Source organism: Stenella coeruleoalba (genome assembly GCF_951394435.1).
Source record: "Stenella coeruleoalba genome assembly, chromosome: 20".
NCBI classification, from domain to species: Eukaryota; Metazoa; Chordata; class Mammalia; order Artiodactyla; family Delphinidae; genus Stenella; species Stenella coeruleoalba.
The window spans coordinates 7,264,413-7,282,405 of record NC_137166.1 but is presented as its reverse complement, the minus strand read 5'-3'; the positions used below and the strand labels follow the sequence as shown (position 1 = coordinate 7,282,405).

General features: G+C 45.2%; 1 protein-coding gene across 1 annotated transcript in view; it reads left to right on the top strand.

Annotated features, from left to right (window-relative positions):
• BCO1 (beta-carotene oxygenase 1) overlaps positions 1-17,993 on the top strand; it is an 81,218-nt gene that overhangs the window by 30,438 nt on the left and 32,787 nt on the right. Inside the window, exons 6-8 of the mRNA XM_079906849.1 lie at positions 6,194-6,301; positions 12,867-12,891; positions 14,227-14,524. Of these exons, the coding sequence (XP_079762975.1) occupies positions 14,461-14,524 (64 nt within the window). The 5' untranslated portion in view covers positions 6,194-6,301; positions 12,867-12,891; positions 14,227-14,460. The remainder of the gene's footprint in view (positions 1-6,193; positions 6,302-12,866; positions 12,892-14,226; positions 14,525-17,993) is intronic.

Genomic DNA, 17,993 nt, shown 5'->3' with positions numbered 1-17,993 from the left:
TATAATTCACTTTCCATACAATTCATCCATTTAAAATATATATCAACAGTTTTTAGTATATACACAAGGTTATGCAACCATCAGCACAATCAATTTTAGAACATTTTCATCACTCCCGAAGAAACCATATTCTGATAGCCTTCACACCCCGTTCCTCCCTCCCCCAGCTCTGACAGCCACCAATCTACTTTCTGTCTCTAGGGATTTGCTTATTCTGGAAATTTCATATAATCCTCTGTGGCCTTTTGTGACTGGCTTTTTTCACTTTAGCATAGTGTCTTCAAAGTTCATCCATCTTGCAGCAGGTATTAATGCTTCATTCCTTTTTTTTTTTGGCACTCCATAAAAGTTTATAGAATAAATGTTCAATGAAGGTTTTTTTTTTAACATCTTTATTGGAGTATAATTGCTTTACAATGGTGTGTTAGTTTCTGCTTTATAACAAAGTGAATCAGTTATACATATACATATTTTCCCATATCTCCTCCCTCTTGCGTCTCCCTCCCACCCTCCCTATCCTACTCCTCTAGGTGGTCACAAAGCACCGAGCTGATCTCCCTGTGCTATGCCTCTGCTTCCCACTAGCTATCTATTTTATGTTTGGTAGTGTATATATGTCCATGCCACTCTCTCACTTTGTCACAGCTTACCCTTCCCCCTCCCCATATCCTCAAGTCCATTCTCTAGTAGGTTTGTGTCTTTATTCCCATCTTACCCCTAGGTTCTTCATGACATTTTTTTTCTTAGATTCCATATATATGTGTTAGTATACGGTATTTGTCTTTCTCTTTCTTTTTTTTTTTTTTTTTTTTTTTTTTGCGGTATGCGGGCCTCTCACTGCTGTGGCCTCTCCCATTGCGGAGCACAGGCTCCGGACGCGCAGGCTCAGCGGCCATGGCCCACGGGCCCAGCCGCTTCGCGGCATGTGGGATCTTCCCAGACCAGGGCACGAACCCGGGTCCCCTGCATCGGCAGGCGGACTCTCAACCACTGCGCCACCAGGGAAGCCCCTGTCTTTCTCTTTCTGACTTACTTCACTCTGTATGACAGACTCTAGGTCCATCCACCTCACTACAAATAACTCTATTTCGTTTCTTTTTATGGCTGAGTAATATTCCATTGTATATATGTGCCACATCTTCTTTATCCATTCATCCGATGATGGACACTTAGGTTGCTTCCATCTCCTGGCTATTGTAAATAGAGCTGCAATGAACATTTTGGTACATGACTCTTTTTGAATTATGGTTTTCTCTGGGTATATGCCCAGTAGTAGGATTGCTGGGTCATATGGTAGTTCTATTTGTAGTTTTTTAAGGAACCTCCGTACTGTTCTCCATAGTGGCTGTACCAATTCAGGGTTTTTCAGAAGTAATATAGCCCCACCTTAGCTCTTTGTTTGCCTTCCTGAGTAATGTTTGTTGTTCATAATAACTTTCAAGATTAATTAAATTTGCCAAAATTACTATGATACTTTAGTGGTGGGAAAAATTGTTTTCACTACTAATGCCAGAGTTCCTCTTGGGAAATTTTTCTTTAGAAAAATACCTATTAGGCCATTTGGGTTGTGATAGGGATGACACCAAGGGCCTGGTTTGTACCATTATAACAAGAGATGGTCTTCCTAAGAAATCAATAATTTGAGATTGGAGAAGGGAGCCATACAATGTGGTGGGACTGTGGAACATTCAAAAAAGGTGTCAGATAAACCGTTTCTTGTGTCAGGGTGGCCAAAGGCTTTAGAGAACACAGCTGTCTAATGTCTCTTTTTAAGCTTTTAGCTTGCTCTGACCTGAGTTACCATTATTTTGTTTTTTGCTTCCACCCCTCTCTCCCCCAGCCCCTGGCAACTGCGACTTTCTATCGCTATGGACTTAACTGTTCTGAACATTTCATACAAACGGAATCATGCAATATGTGTACCTTTGTGCCTAGCATATTTTTTCAGGTTTCATCCATATTGGAGCATGTATCCGTACTTCATTCCTTTTATTGAGGAATAATATCCCATTGTACAGATAGACCACATTTTGCTTATTCTTTTTTCTGTTGATGGACATCTGGATTATTTTATTCTGTGAATTTCTTGGGGGGAAGTAATAATGTCTCTTAACCTCTGTCTATCCCTTGGCTGGCACACAGTAGGACTCAATGAGCATTTGCCAGCCTGGCCCCATTTCCCAGGTCCCTGGGGCTGACACTTGACCCCCCCTCCCTTTCCCAGAAGCCCTTCCAAGAACCCTGGGTACCAGGGTTTCCAGGCAGAGTCCTGGGTAGAATTTGATGTCATCGCTGACTCACAGGCTGGAACACAGGCTGGGCAGAACTGGTCTCTTATCTCCAGGGGCCAAGCATCTAATGACTTTCATTAGAGAACTATGTGGAAGGCCACAAGCAGAGATAATGTGTCTCCTGAATAAAGGCTTAATTTATGTCCCTCGTGGAACATGCTTGGAGACATTCGATAAGGAACGCAAATGTGCAGGCTGAATTCCATTTCCACATTCTTTATATTCTGATAAATTGCAGACTCCTGGGCACAGAATTCATCTTGGTGATGTCAGCTCCCAATGTGCCTTAACCTCTGTGTATGTGAAGAAAGGAAGCAGGACATGGCTGGACCCATGTGAGCCTGATTCCAAGGATCCGATCCAGCTGCCTGAGCCTCCAAATCCTGCATTGCAGGATCAGCCAAAGAAAGCAGAAAGAGAGCAAGTTTGGTTTAAATAGGGCACTGAGTTCATAAAAAGAGCCATAAAGCTATTCACGCCCTGTGGCCCAGACATCCCAGTCCTGGGAATAGACCCATTTTAGTTTCGGTCCCCTCAGAAGCCTAGACAAGAATTTAAGTGCAAGCAGCTTATTTGGGAGGGGGTGCAATTCTATATGAACTGGTGTTTTCGTTAGTCATATTGAAATTTGCCTTCCATTCAATCAAAAAGACAATATGACAAAAGAATTTGCGTGGTCCCATCACCCTAATACATTCTCGTTTCTTTGTGGTTTCTTCAAATGCTTCTTTTCTTGAAGACAGATGTTTGCCCAGGCACAATCGTAGTGTACGTAAAACTAGCTCATATTACATCCTGCATTTCCCACTTAGCATTAGATAGTAAGCCTTTTCCATGTTGCTAAAGGGCGTTGAAATCCGCTTGGTGGTGGCTGGGTCTCCTTTCAATGAATGGACAGTGATTACACCACTCCCATTTTGCTAGATGTTCTATGTGGTTTTCATCACCTGTCTGTGATCTGTTCACTTTTGCTATCCTAGTCAACACTTCTATGAACATCTTCTTGCACTTACCCTTTAGGCTGGGCTGAGTTATCTCTTGAGGGTTATAGCAGACACTGTCAATGCCCCGCCTTACCCTACACTTACCATGTAAGTCTTCTAAATGCACCCATGGCTCTTTGCCTCCCTCTGCACACAAGGAACAGAATGGAAATGCCTGGAAGTTTGAGCCTCTCGGAAGAAACTCTCACCCTATTGACCAAAGTTGCTGGGTCAGTCAATCCCCCAGCTCTCTAAAGATTACTCTAAGGCATGTTCACACCATCTGCAGAGTCTCCCACCAGACTGAGCCTCAGTTTCCTGAGATGGTAATGACCTTGATAATGTACTGTTAATGTCTACCCTCCCTGTTTCACTGCTCCACTCCTGGGTTCACCACCCAAATAAACCATTTGCACGGGAATGCTTGTCTTTGGGTCTGCTTCTGGGAGAGCCAAGCTCAGACAAGTCTATCCTTGGGACTGGGATGCCTGCCCACAGGGCATGAACATCTTTGTGATTCTTGCTATGGACTCAACGCTGTTTAAACCAAATTAACAATCTCTCTGTTGTTCATTTTGCTGATCCCACTTGAAGGCTCAGGCTGCCAGATCAAATTCTGGGAAACACGCTCACACAGCTGAGTCGTGACCTGCACACTCTTCTCGTGGTTTCAGTTCTATACTTGGGGACCAGCTCTGAGCAACTGATAATGACCTGAGTCATTGGAATGGTGGGTTGTGTTCTCTTGGTTTTTTAAACATGTATGTAGGTGAGGCTTCCAAGTTTGCTCATGTATGCCTTGTTGTTTGCTTCTGTAGGGTGCCTGGTAACCTGGATCTTAAAGGACTAGTCAGGAAGAGAGGGGTGAGGTGGAGGTAGGGGTGGGGGAAGAGCTGGTAGAAAGGGGTTCTCAGGGAGAGGCCCCAGAATGTTAAGTCCCTATTGCGTGTCAGTACCCCAGGACCAACATAAACCACAAAACCCTACATTATCCCCCCTGGGTGGTCTGCCACGGCAGGCCACACCTCCACACGTTTGCACATGCTGTTTCTCCACTGAGAATGTCTTCTCTCATACGCTTGCACACTTACACCCTTTTTCAAGAATAACTCAACTATAAACCGTTTCTCTGAAGCCTTCTCAGCCTCTGCACGAGTTAATTGCCGCTTAATCCATGCCCTTGTAACAGTTTAATCTACTTCCACTTTAGCATTGCTTAAGTTTTCAGCCTTGAAAAACAGAAGAAGAAAAAAAAATATATATATATATATGTATATATAAAAGAGAACAAGAGAGAAACTACAAGAACTTAGATGTAAAAATAAATCCACTTACAGCATTTGTAGTTTCCACTTTTGAGTTGTTTTGCTTAATGACTATTGTGGGTTCAGTTGTAACTTCCAAAAGGATTGAAATTGAAATTCTAACCCTTGGTACCTGTGAATGTGACCTTATTTGGAAACAAGGCCTTTGAAGATGTGGTCAAGTTAAGAAGAGGTCATGCTGGCTAAGGGGAGCCCTACGACAATGACTGGTGTCCTCATAAGAAGAGGGAGATCTGAACAGAGCGACACACAGAAACAGAGGCAAGAAGGCCATATGACAACCAAGGCAGAGGTTGAAGTGATGTAGCTGCAAGTTAAGGGACATCACAGATTGTTAGCAGTACCGGAAGCTGGGGGAGTCTGCCCTCAAGACTTCAGAAGGATCATGGCTCTGCTGTCACCTTGGCTTCAGACGCCTGGCCTCTAAAACCATGAGAGAATAAATTTCTGTCGTTTAAGCCGCCAACTTTGTGGCACTTTGTCATGGCAGCCCTAGCAAACTAATACAATGACGATGTAGCCCAATGAGGCCATGTGCCATTCATTCATTCAGTATCTCTTGAGACCTACTATGTGCCGGGCACTGTGCTAATCTCCGGATTTTAAATAGGAGAATGATGTGGTCAGCTTTGAATTTCAGCCAGATCACCTGGCGGCAGCAGGGAAGGTAGATTGGAAGGGGTGGGACTGGGGCCCACGAGGAGGCTGCTCCTAAGAGGTCAAAAATAGTGAGGATAGCAGCTGGGGGACTGGAGGTGAGAGGTGCAGTGTGAAAGATTATTTAGGAGGTAGAAATGTCAGGACATCGTCCAGACTATAACTCAGTGGTTATTATTTAAATTGAATTTTTGTCCAGCTTCACTGACTGGGCCCTGAAGTACATGGTGGCAAATTGAACGGTTCCAGCTCAGGCGTTAGAAGGTGCTTCTTTTCCTACCAGTGGCATCCACTGTATTTCAGTCCTGTCAATTCTCCCAAGTGTGGCAAATTCGTATTAGATAAATGATAATACACAGCACCTCTGCATGATGATTATTATTATTTGCATTCCTTTCTCCCTTGTTACACTCTGAGCTCATTGAGGTCAGGAGCTATGATTTCCCATTTTTCTGTCTGAAATACCCTATACGACACCAGTCTCTGCTGTTTAGTAGAACTTGGAGGAAATTACGAATCCTCTTAAATGTTAATGGCATAATTTATGGTCTTTGTTTAGTGGTGAAGTGTTCACTCCGGGAGTCTTGGGGAGGCTCTCCCACCACTCCCTACATCCTGTGTTCTGGAGCTCGCCACCAACGCTTGTCCCTTGGGGAGGCAGCTGCCACCTTTGCTGGCGCTATTCCCGTTACCTTGAACGCTGCCATCTGAGATTTCCACATTATCCTGCTCAACTTATCACACCGGCTGATTAGAGGCACCATTTAAAAGCTAACTTAATGGGAAAACTGCAAAGTAATTTAGATATGATAACATTATCTCTAAAAGGGAAATATTAACTCACTTTAGGCTACAACTCTGTTAGTAGAAGATACAGAATTGCAAAATAAGCCTGTTGTTTTTATAGCACACAAAAAACTTTTCCTTTTGAATTCAGCTTTACATCTTCATCTCGAGGCTGCTTTATGGACGCAGCACATTCCATGGAAAAAGTGGCCTTGGGGAAGGTAGCCTCCTCTTCCTGCATCCTTCCCCAAATTACAAGGTAAGAGGATTCCATGTTCAATCTCCCACCCCTGCCACGTGTTTTGTGATTTCTGGTCCGGGGTACCACCTCCAAAGCTTCAGTTGCTTCCTCCATAAAGAGGGGATAGTAATAGTGTCTGCCGGGTCTGTGTCACGATAAGAAGAAACACAAACTACAGAGCAGGGGCACACATCTGGGAACCCCCATCCTTCTCCCTCCCCAGGGGAGGAGGCCAAGCCTTCCTGCTCACGCTGAGAGCGTCTCATCCTCCAGAGGGCAGACTGTGTGTGGTTCTGTACCATGCCTTCCACCCTCTGGAAGGGAGTCCTCTTCCACAGTCTCTGGATCACTGCTGGAAGCAACATAGCCAACTTGTGCAAACGTGTGTGACTTGGGAGGAAGCCCAGGGGTTACTCAACCCAACTCAGAGAAGGGCCCTGCCAGTTAACGCCTCCTGGAACCCCAGCCTTCTTCCTGCTTCCCTCTCAGCAACCCAGCCTCCAGTGCCTCAAGTCTGAACGATTTTCCTCTTCCCCCACCCCTCTCTCTCCTGCCTGCCATTTCCCCTGGCCCCTGCTCCCCTCTCGTGCACACCCACCCCTTCAAAAATCTGGAATGAGGTGGTGTGGCCACGCTGTGGGATGCCTCTGAGTCTTCACACAAGCTGTGGCCCTTTTGGATCACTCCTCCCAGCTTCTCCTCGTGGCCAACTCCCCGCCATCCTTCAGCTCTTGGGTTGGCATTGCCCCTTTCAGGAAGCCTTCTGGAAAACCCCTCTCCCTACCCTGGAGGATTTCTCACTCATGCCTCTTTGTCACCTCTTCTGTGCCACTGCAACCCCACCCCGGATGTGTGGCCCTCCGTATTTGTGGAACAGCTGAATGAATGAATGTGTGAGCTATTCACATTTTTACCATTGACAACCATGGGCTTCTCTGACAATTGTACTCTCTAAACTGGCTTGTTGTGCAGTCATAACTGCTTCTGTCCACCTGAGTCACATACAAATGCCGTCTTGGCAGCTCTCCTGCTAACTCAGCACTGTCAATAGAACTTCCCACGATGATTTGCACTGGCCAAGATGGCAGCCACCAGCCACATGTGTCTACAGAGCCCTTGAAATGTGACTAGTGTGGATAAGGAATTTAATTTCATTGCAATTAATTTACATTTAAGTTTAAATAGCCACATGCTACTAGCAGCTACTGTGTTGGACAGCACAGCAAAATTCCCGCAGAAATGCCTTCCTGGACCTGGCCTCTTGACTTAGGACACCATTGCCTACCGCGTACAGCCCAGATTCTTACAATCTGGCACAATCCAATCCCTAAACGGGGATCGGACTGTGCACTGTTCACTTCCACTACCTCCATCCCGGAGGTAGTGGAAATGAACAGTGGTTGCGAGTACAGCTCTGGAGCTAGTCTGCCTGGGCTCGAAGCCTAGCTCTGTGGTGTCGGGCAAGTTACTTAGCTCCTCTGTGCCTCACTCTCCTTGTCTGTAAAATGGGGCTAAACACCTGTACTTAGGGTGATTGTGAGGAGTACATGATCATGTGTACAGAAGGCTTAGAAGGAAAGCCCAGCACCTAGGAAGCTCTCAATAAATGGCACCTATAATTGTCATCATCTCTCACTAAGTCCCTGGCAGCGCCAGCTCTGCTTCCTCCCTGTCCGCCTGCTAGAATTGTCCAGCTCCACGCCATTGCCCACTCTGGCCCTCCCACCTGCCTCCTCTTTGCCCATCCAACTGCTTCCCACCCTCAAGGGCTCGGCTGTGCACCTCGTCCTCCAGGAAGCCTTCTTTCTTAACCCTCCCCAGCCTGAGCAAGATTTCCCTCCTCAGAACTCCCACGATACTTATCTGTGCCTCTTCTAGAGCAGGTATAATAGGGAACTAGCTATTACTTACTGTGTACGTGTCTTCACAGCCAAACTAGAAGAAACTTAAAATCCTGTACTGGGTCATGAGGGTCTACTTTCCCTCCAGGGACAGACCAGAGTTGTATACATTGTAGCTGCTCCAAAAAATTAATGTTTCTGCTTCTCATACTGGCTGACCTTTCCAAGTTTTCTCTCTTTTCCAAGAAACGATAGGAAAGGAGCACGCTATGAGCTCCTACTATATTCTAAGCACCATGACATACACGATTAGAGCTTACAATGTTTAATTTAAACTTTGCAGCCACCTGTGAGGCAGATATTATAATTCCTATTTTAGAGATCAGGAGACTGAGGTTCTGAGATTTAAGCCAATAGCTCAGCACTCAGCTTAGCAGGTGGAAGAGCTGAGGCTCTAATGGAAACGGGTCTGTTGAGGTTGCGAGTCTCCAGAGGTGGCCCCAAGGGACCACACAGCCCAGGCCCATATTCACACCCTGGTGTGGCCCCTCCTTGCCCCGTGATTCATGCTAACCAGTCAGGGGAAATGAAACTATGCCAGTCCTAGGTTCAGCCTTAAAGGAGACTGGCAGCTTCTGCTTCCTCTCTCTTGAAATATTCACTTTTGGGGGCTTTTGCTGCCACGGAAGAAGTCTGGCTATCCTGTTAGAGAGATCTCAGGAATAGGGTCAAGGAAGGCCCTGAAACCACATGGGGAGGCAGAGAGGCCCAAGCCCAGCCCTCCTAGTGTCCCGGTCAACTGCCAGCTGACTCACAGCCACACCAGGAACCCACACTGTGAAAGCAGAAGAACTGGCCCACAGAACACTGTCAACCCACAGAGCTGAGCCCACAGAGCCCACAGACGTGATCAAATGCTTGTTGTTTGAAGCCACTAAGTCTTTTTTTTTTCGTTTAATAGTGTTTTTTTTTAATTTAATTTTTATTTTATATTGGGGTATAGTTGTTTCACAATGTTGTGCTAGCTACAGGCATACAGCAAACTGGTTCAATTACACATATACATATATCCATTCTTTTTCAGATTCTTTTCCCATATAGGTTGTTACAGAATATTGAATAGAGTTTCCTGTGCTATACAGTAGGTCCTTGTTGATTATCTATTTTATATATAGTAGTGTATATATGTTAATCCCAAATCCCTAATTTATCCCTCCCCCTGCTTTCCCCTTTGGTAACCATAACTTTGTTTTCTAAGTCTGTGAGTCTATTTCTGTTCTGTAAATAAGTTCATTTGTATCATTTTTTTAGATTCCACATATAAGTGATATTGTATGATATTTGTCTTGTCTGACTTACTTCACTTAGTGTGATAATCTCTGGGTCCATCCATGTTGCTGCAAATGGCATTATTTCATTCTTTTTTATGGCTGAGTAATATTCCATTGTATATATGTATCCCACATCTTTATCCACTCCTCTGTCAGTGGACATTTAGGTTTCTTCCATGTCTTGGCTATGTGAACACTGCTGCAATGAACATTGGGGTGCATGCATCTTTTTGAATGATGGTTTTCTCCAGATATATGCCCAGGAGTGGGATTGCTGGATCATATGGTAGCTCTATTTTTAGTTTTTTAAGGAACCTCCATACTGTTCTCCATAGTGGCTGCACCAATTTACATTCCCACCAGCAGTGTAGGAGGGTTCCTCTTTCTCCACACCCCCTCCAGCATTTATTGATTGTAGACTTTTCGATGATGGCCATTCTGACTGGTGTGAGGTGATACCTCATTGTAGTTTTGATTTGCATTTCTCTAATAATTAGTGATGTTAAACATCTTTTCATGTGCTTTTTGGCCATCTGTATGTTGAAGACACTAAGTCCTAGAGTGGTGTGTTACACAGCAAAAAATGACCCAAACTCTTGTGTATGAAGAGCTACTTCCCTTCACACTATCATTGCCCTGTTTTCTTATGCACTGGCCAGTTCTCGTCCCATTTTAAGGCAGCACATGCATTTTAGAAATTGTGGAACACCTACTTTTGCTCCCATATCTCCTCTGTTCTCAACTATCAGCTTCAAAATGTGGGCAGCATTACTGGCTAGTGGGGGAGAACATGCGCTGACTAGCTGTTGACTTTGATCAAATTCCTCCACGTATCTGAGGCTGTAAAAATAAGATTGCTAATGACTCCCTCACAGAGATGAACTAAAAGACAGCTAATAAGACACTTAGCATGCTACTTGGCATGTGTCAAGCATCCAGTGAATGGTGTTTATCAGAGGGCGGAGGACAGGCCAGGAGACAGCTCCTACTGGCGACAAGTCCCTTGTCCCACTCTTCCCATATTAGCAAAGACATGGAAAGCAGGGGTCAGGCTTTCATGGTTCCAGAGCGATGCCAGAGCTTCCTGGGAAAGAACAGCTGCTGCTTGTTATTTTTGTTTATAAAGAGGGAGGATGGAGTTTTGACATGAAGGCAGTCCTGTGAACCCCTGCACTGCCTCTAACTGCCTTGGGAAATGCATATTTTGGGGGATATGCAGACTCACCCCCCAAACAGAAAGAACATCATGAGAGCCCGAGAAGGCAGGGACTGACTCTCATTAATCACTACGATATCCTCAGAATTTGGCATGTAGTTGGTATAATTTCTGAGAAGGCACAGGATTGCTTTCCTGTTTTGCTCACAGCTGTATTTCCAGCACATAGTAGGTGCTGAGGAAATATATGTTGCATGAATGAATGTGAGGATGCATGAACGTTGTACTGCCTGCAGACGACACTGTAAGTTGCCTATCCCCAGCCATTCCCTCGTTTTTCCTTGCTAATGATATCTTGACATGACTCACGTAGCAACGTGTTCCGTAGGGGTGACTCATGACAGGTTTAAGGAAATCAGGGCACTCCTGTTCCTCCTTGCCAGGGATTGGCCTGGGGGGCGGGGTCACATGACACAGTTCAGCCAATGAGACTAAGAGAAAAATCTGCTCAGGGGATCATGGGAAAGAGTTGTCTCTAGCACAAAAAGAGAGAAAGCTGGAAAAAGAAAATGCCTGCTTCGTCCCCATCTTATCTCTTTACTTTTGTAGTTATTGTGCAAGGACATGATTCCTGGAGGGAAGGCAATCATTCATAAGCAAAAGTGAACAAGCCCAAGAATGAGAAACCAACCCTCTGAGGATGACAGTGTGGGAGGTGGGAGCCTCGTGAGATGACCCAAATGAGCTTCTGAGCCCGCCAGGAGCCCTAGGTGACTTGATGTCTGAGATAAATGCACATCTTTGGTGTGTTGGCAGATATTCTGTTACTTTCAGCCAAAGTATCTTGCATAAACTCATCGTGCTGTCATGATATTGTTATGGGCTGAACCCCCAAATTCATATGTTGAAGTCCTAACTGCCGTACCTGAGAATGTGACAGTATTGGAGGTGGGGCCTTTAAAGAGGTGATTAAGTTAAAATGAGGCCATTAGGGTGGGCCCTCATCCAAACTGACTGGTATCCTTATAAGAGGAAAAGTGGACACACAGAGACACCAGGGATGTACATATCCAAAGGGAGGACCATGTAAGGACACAGTGAGAAGACTGTCTACAAGTTAAGGAGACGTCTCACAAGAAACCAACCCTGCCGACACCTGTATTATGGACTTACCAGCCTCTGGAACTGGGAAAGTTACTTTCTGTGCTACTTTGTTATGGCAGCCCTAGAAAATATATAGATCTCTATTGTTATGATCAAGTTATCACCATCGTGAAAAAGTCCTTTGTTTCACCATAACATTGTCCCTGAGGAGCAGCTGGGACCTGAATGAAGAGAGCTTGCTCAAGTATTCCATAACAAGGCAATCATATCAACCCAAGACTAGCCCTCCTCGTCCTCCACCCTTCACTTCTCTCAGTAGAAACCTAGCAAACATCCCTCATGCGCTGGAGCTGTGTGGAATTGTCAGAGTATATATTTCCAAGTCAGGCTTCCTGGCTTTGCTTCCTAATTCGATCTCTTAGCAGCTGTGTGATCTAAGGCAACCTGGTTATCTTCCCTGAGTTTTCTCATCCCCCAAACACTGCTAAAAACACCCATCTCATAGAATTATATAAGGCCAGAGCAAGCCAGTACATGCAGAGGGCTTCACCAAGTACTTGACTCAGAGAATATTCTTGATGGATGGGGACCATTTCTCTTCTGAATACACAAAATGGACAAGAAAGGAGAATACGGTCATGTTTTCACTTATACAACTTCAGTCTAATCCTCTCAACAAACCCTGTGACAGGGCATCGCCAACCTGTTTTGCAGAATAAAGTGAGGTTCAGAGGAGTCATGTGACAAATCACAGTTTTAGGTCCTAGGGGCTGAGATTCCAGCCCAGGCCTTCTGATGCCCATAAGCCCTGAGCTCTTTTCTTCTGCACCAGAGATGCCGCCCTTGGTAGAGTAATTTTTTCCCAAGCACTCAAGGTATGCCAGACATTCTCCTTTAATCCTCACAAGGACTCAGCGTTCACAACCTAGGAATAAATAACCCTGACATGGTTACACGTGTTTACACCAGACAGCAGAATAAACTGGCAAGCTGTTGTGGGACTGAATGGACAATGTGGATCAAAGGGAAGTGCCTCCAGAGACAGCAGGGAAGAAAGGCCGACATTAACTGTGCGGGGACGAGGGCTTTTGCTAGACCCTTGACTTTGAATAACCTTGAGATTTTAATATTGTTATACCTCTGTTTTACAGATAAGGAAATGGAGGCTCAAAGAGGGTAAGTAACATACCCCAGACACAGAAAAGGGAGGAACGTGAATCTGGTATTAACGCAAACACGTAGCATCTTCCCCTGGACCAGGGCTTCTTAACCAGGGCCTGCTGTGTAAAGTAGAATGCTCTGGAGAAGTTTTAAGACTACTGAGGGCTGGGCTGCACCTTCAGAGACTCTGAATGGGTGGGTCTGGAGTGGGGCCCGGCACGGGCATTGCTAAATCTCCCGCCAGGTGATTGGAATGTGCAGCCAGGGTGGAGCAAAGCCAGGCCACGCTGCTCTCAGGACTGAGCTCTGCGATTCTGGAACAGTCTGGGCCCAGCCCTGATACTACTAGACCCAGCTGGCTGCATAAAGGCCAGCTTTTCTCACTCCACCCAGAGAGGGAACAGCTGGTTCTTTCTTAAAGCAGCATGAGCGAAGGTGAGGCCAGTAACTCATCACCCAACATTCATAGCAAGTTGAATATGGATTTTAGGCAATGGCATCACCTCGAGATTCATGAATGTAGGGGAACCTTAAAATCAAATACAGGCATACTATCTCCCTCTTGATGGGCCAGAAAGTTGGAGCTGAAGTTTGTTTTTTACTATTCCTTGTAGTTCCTGAGTAGAGTTTTTGGTTCCCTGAATTTATTGTTTAAATGGGTACATGAAACATTTTATGTTTACTTCTCCAAAAAATGAAGTATAATTAAGTTGCTCTTTACATATGATTTTTTTCTTTCTGAGCAGTGGGGAGGGTGGTGAGGAAGCTCAAGGACATTTATTCACAACAAAACAAAACAAAACAATACTTTCCCTCTCTGGCAAACTGAGTTCCCATGCTGCACAGTAGGGATTCACGTGACTGATGCACTCTGGGCTGCCCTAATCCAGGTGTCCTAAGCAGAATGCACCGCTAAATGATCCCACCTGCTGCTTTTCTAAAATTTTTATTGGAGCAGAGTTGATTTACCATGTTGTGTTAGTTTCAGGTGTACAGCAAAGTGAATCAGTTACACATATACTTATACCCACTCTTTTTTAGATTCTTTTCCCATATAGGCCATTACAGAGTATTGAGTAGAGTTCCATGTGCTATACAGCAGGTCCTTATTAGTTATCTATTTTATATATAGTAGTGTGTATGCGTCAATCCCAGTCTTCCAATTTATCCCTCCCCCACCACCCCACCCCCCGGAACCTGTCAGCTTAAACACAGCAAGAAACTCGCTTTTCTTGATTCAACCAAAAGTGGAAGTGGAAAGGGAGAGTTGAGGACACAATCAGAGAATTAAAGATTAACTGGGACACATGGCTGGGGAATTGACCGTTGACCAAACATAAATAACACCAGCGCAGCTTCCCGCCACCGTGTGCACGAAGAGATCCCAGGCCCTCGGAGAGCGGAGAGCGGAGAGTGGAGAGCGAAAAGCAAACGGAGAAAAGAGTGGCATCAGAAGGGAAGGAGATGTAAAGGAAGCTGCAGGAGAGCAGGACGGGAAGGCAAGGAGGGGCCAGGAGCGGTCGCCTTGAACACAGAGGAGCGTCTGTTCACTGTTAATACCACTGTTGCTCATTGCCCTGCACGATGGATATAATATTTGGCAGAAATAAGAAGGAACAACTGGAGCCTCTGAGGGCCAGAGTGACAGGTGAGCGTTTTCTATAAGCGATGGGTGCTTATATGTTTAGATGTACACTTTTTTTCTGCTTATAAAAGTAATGTTTATTATAAATTATTTTTGGAAAATCTGGAAAGCGGTATATAGAGGGAAGATGATCCATAATCTAGATATATTCTCTGTGAAAAACTAGTTGTGCTTTTATGCATTATAACAGTTTTCAAGGAGAGAGAGTCGTTCTCACTATTTCCAGGAGAAAAGTCCTGGGACTGCTGCAATTGGCATACAGACAATGGGATTCTTCTGCAAATTGTGCTCCATCCCCAGTGCGTGATATATTTGTAAAAATGTGCGCGTCCTAAGTTAATTTCAAAGTAATAAGAGAATCGCGTGGGAGCGCCCACTGCTGCACATGCGCGCTGGGGGGCATCGCGGAGCCCGATGTGATTTCCTAGAAGGTGCGATTTCAGGATGAGAGTACCTGCAGAGCCCAGGGTGGGAGCCACCTCAGGAATCTACGTTTCATGGGTTTTCTCCACCTCTTCTTAGTGGCCACTTTCGTGGGACCATTTTGTTTAGACTCTGCAGGGCAGTAAGTGGATCTGAACTCGCCCGTCCCAGGAGTGCGTGGTGCTGAAACAGGGAGGGGGTTGGCTCAGCCACACCACCGTTTTGGATAGATGCACAGTTTTCACAAGGACAGGACAACAGTGCCCTTTGTGAGGCAAGTCAGATTGGAGCTTCTCAGCTGAGGAATTGCCTTGGGTGGCTTTTGAAAGAAAAAAAAAAGGTTTTACGTATATTTTTTCTGATTACAGAGGTAATGTGAAATCTATATGCGTGTCTATATTACGCATAAAACTTGGAAGTGCAAATGAGAACACAGAGGGAAATAAAACTCAGCTGTATTTCCATCTCTTAGGCACTATTAATATCTGAGCCTATTTAAGTTTTTAAAAGATACATAAATATAGAGAGTACAAAGATCTATTAATAGATTTTACATATAAATACTTTTTCAAAAAACAAATATACACTTACTGTTAACTTTCTATTTTTAAAAAAGAGATCCTTGATGCCTATCCTTTTATTATCTGGGGTACCACGGACATTTTGCCATTATACCCCTTTACAGCTCATGTTTAGTGACTGCGTGGAAATGCTTGGGAATTTTAGAAAACAAGAATCCTAGGACCTGAGAAGCTGAATGAACCTCTAGATCTAGATCAGCTGTTCTCAGAGGATGGACCCCAGACCTGCAGCATCAGCATCCCCTGGGCTCTTGTTAGAATCACAGATTCCTGGCCTCACTTCAGACCCTCTGAATCAGATACTCCGGGGGTGACGCCCAGAAACCTGTGTTTTTACAGCCCTCTGGGTGATTCCAAGTGGGGGACCACTGCTGTAAATCAGGCCTCCCTACTGCGCAGGTGTGAAGCCGAGGGCCAGGGAGAAGCAGCAACTTGTCTGAGTCCCGGCGGCCAGCAGAGGATAGGCTCCAGCTTAGGGCAGGCCTCCAGCCCTGGGTCACGTCTAATCAGCTGGTCAGCGTCCGCTGGCAGACAGCTCACTAAACACTGTGCCTGTGTGGACACGTCTGCCCCGGGGGGCCAGGCCAAGGCTCTGGCTTCACGTCCAGCTGTGCATTCTTGGCTCTGAGGCTTCTTTGGCGAGTTACTTAAGCATTTTCTGACTCAGTTTCCTCTCACGTCTAATAAAGTCAACATGTACCTACCACATGAGATTGCCGCAATGACTAAATGATTTAATCTATTAAAACACATAGTGCTCAATAAATGGTCTTCTTATTATGTCTAGGGCTTTAATATATGCTGATTCATCTCTCCCTGCTCTGCCTCAACCTGCTCCTTCTGTGTCCTGAGTCTCTGTGAATAATCCCACCCAAGGCAAGAGACTTGGATGCATTTTTTGAGTGTTCCCCTCCCATTCCCCATACACTTAGTCAAACTCTAAGTCCCTTTGTTCCATTGGTTTCTCTCCATCCCCACTGCTGCTACCCTGTTCCTCTCTCTGGCCTTCCCACCTCCCTCTGGCTCCTCCCGTCCACACTCCACACCATAGCCAGAAATAACTTTTGAAACCCCCAAATGTGATCACATGAGAAGAAGCAGATCCTTAGAGACAGACCGTGGATTAGTGGTTGCTAGGGGCTGAGCGGGGGATGGGGATTGACTGCTAATGGGAACAGGGCTTCTTTTCGGGGTGATGGAAATGTTCTGGAGTTAGTGGTGATAGTTGCACAACACTGTAAATGTTCATTAAAGAATAATAATCCTGAACTGTACACTTTGAAATGGTGGATTGTATGTTATGTGAATTTTATCTCAATTTTTAAAATCGCAAAAAAAATCTGATCCTATTTTCCCTGTTATAACCATCAAAGGTGTCCCATTCTTCTGAGCACCAAATCAAAGCTTGGTGTGGTCTTGTTGACCTTGGTCGCTTGGCCCTACTTAACTCTCCAGCCGCAATATTTATGATGTCCTCACTTGAAAGTTACAGGCCAGCTCTTACTAAGCAACTTGCACATCTCCTGATCTTTGAATTGGTCTTTGATCTCTGAGTTCGGGTTTCTCCAGAGATAAGAATTCAGGTGTAAGTCGTTTATTTGGGATGTGCTTCCTAAGGAACACTGGGAGGGAAGCCAATGAAGAAGACATTGTCAAGCCATTGACCACCAGGAATCATTGGAGCCGAATCCTCTGGACAAAGCATAAAGTATGCCTTGCATTGTGTCAACCGAGGGCAAGGAAGTGGTGGCCTTTGACCCATAGCATCCCATCCATCTTTGGGTGAGAGCAGCTTTCATGGGCATTAACTCTCCAGTGAGCTTCCAGCTCATCCACGTGTGGGCAGAGCTGCTCCACAGTGAGAACAAAGCCCTCAGGTGGAGAGCTGTAGGTATTTGCAGAAAGCAGCCTTCAGGGAGAGGTGAACGCCAAGGGGACAGGGGCGGGACCCCAACAGCACCTGCAATGCTGTCCAATGGCAATATAACGCCTGCTCATGTGTAATTTAAAATCTTCTAATAGCCGCATTCAAAGAAATACAAAGAAACAGATGAAATTAATTTTAATAGTATATTTTATTTAATACCACATATCCAGAATGTTATCAGACCAACATGTAATTAATATTTTTAAACTGCTAATGAGATGTTTTACATTTCTTTTTCATACTAAGTCTTTGCAATGTGGTGTGCGTTTCACATTTACTGCACATCTCACGTTTCCAGTGCCCAGTTGCCACTCGGGGGTGGTGGCTACCACATTGGACAGCACAGCTCTAGAATGTTCTCTCCTCAGGCCTTTGCAAGGCAAACACCTACTCCCCCTCAAAACTCAACCAGGTCGCCTCCTCAGGAAACATTCCTCACCCTCCTGCTATCACCCAATTTCAGGGTGGAGTCCTGTTCCACGCAGCACCCTTGCTGAGTCTGTTGCCTTGCCTTTAGCACAGTGTATTTTGAGTGTTTTCC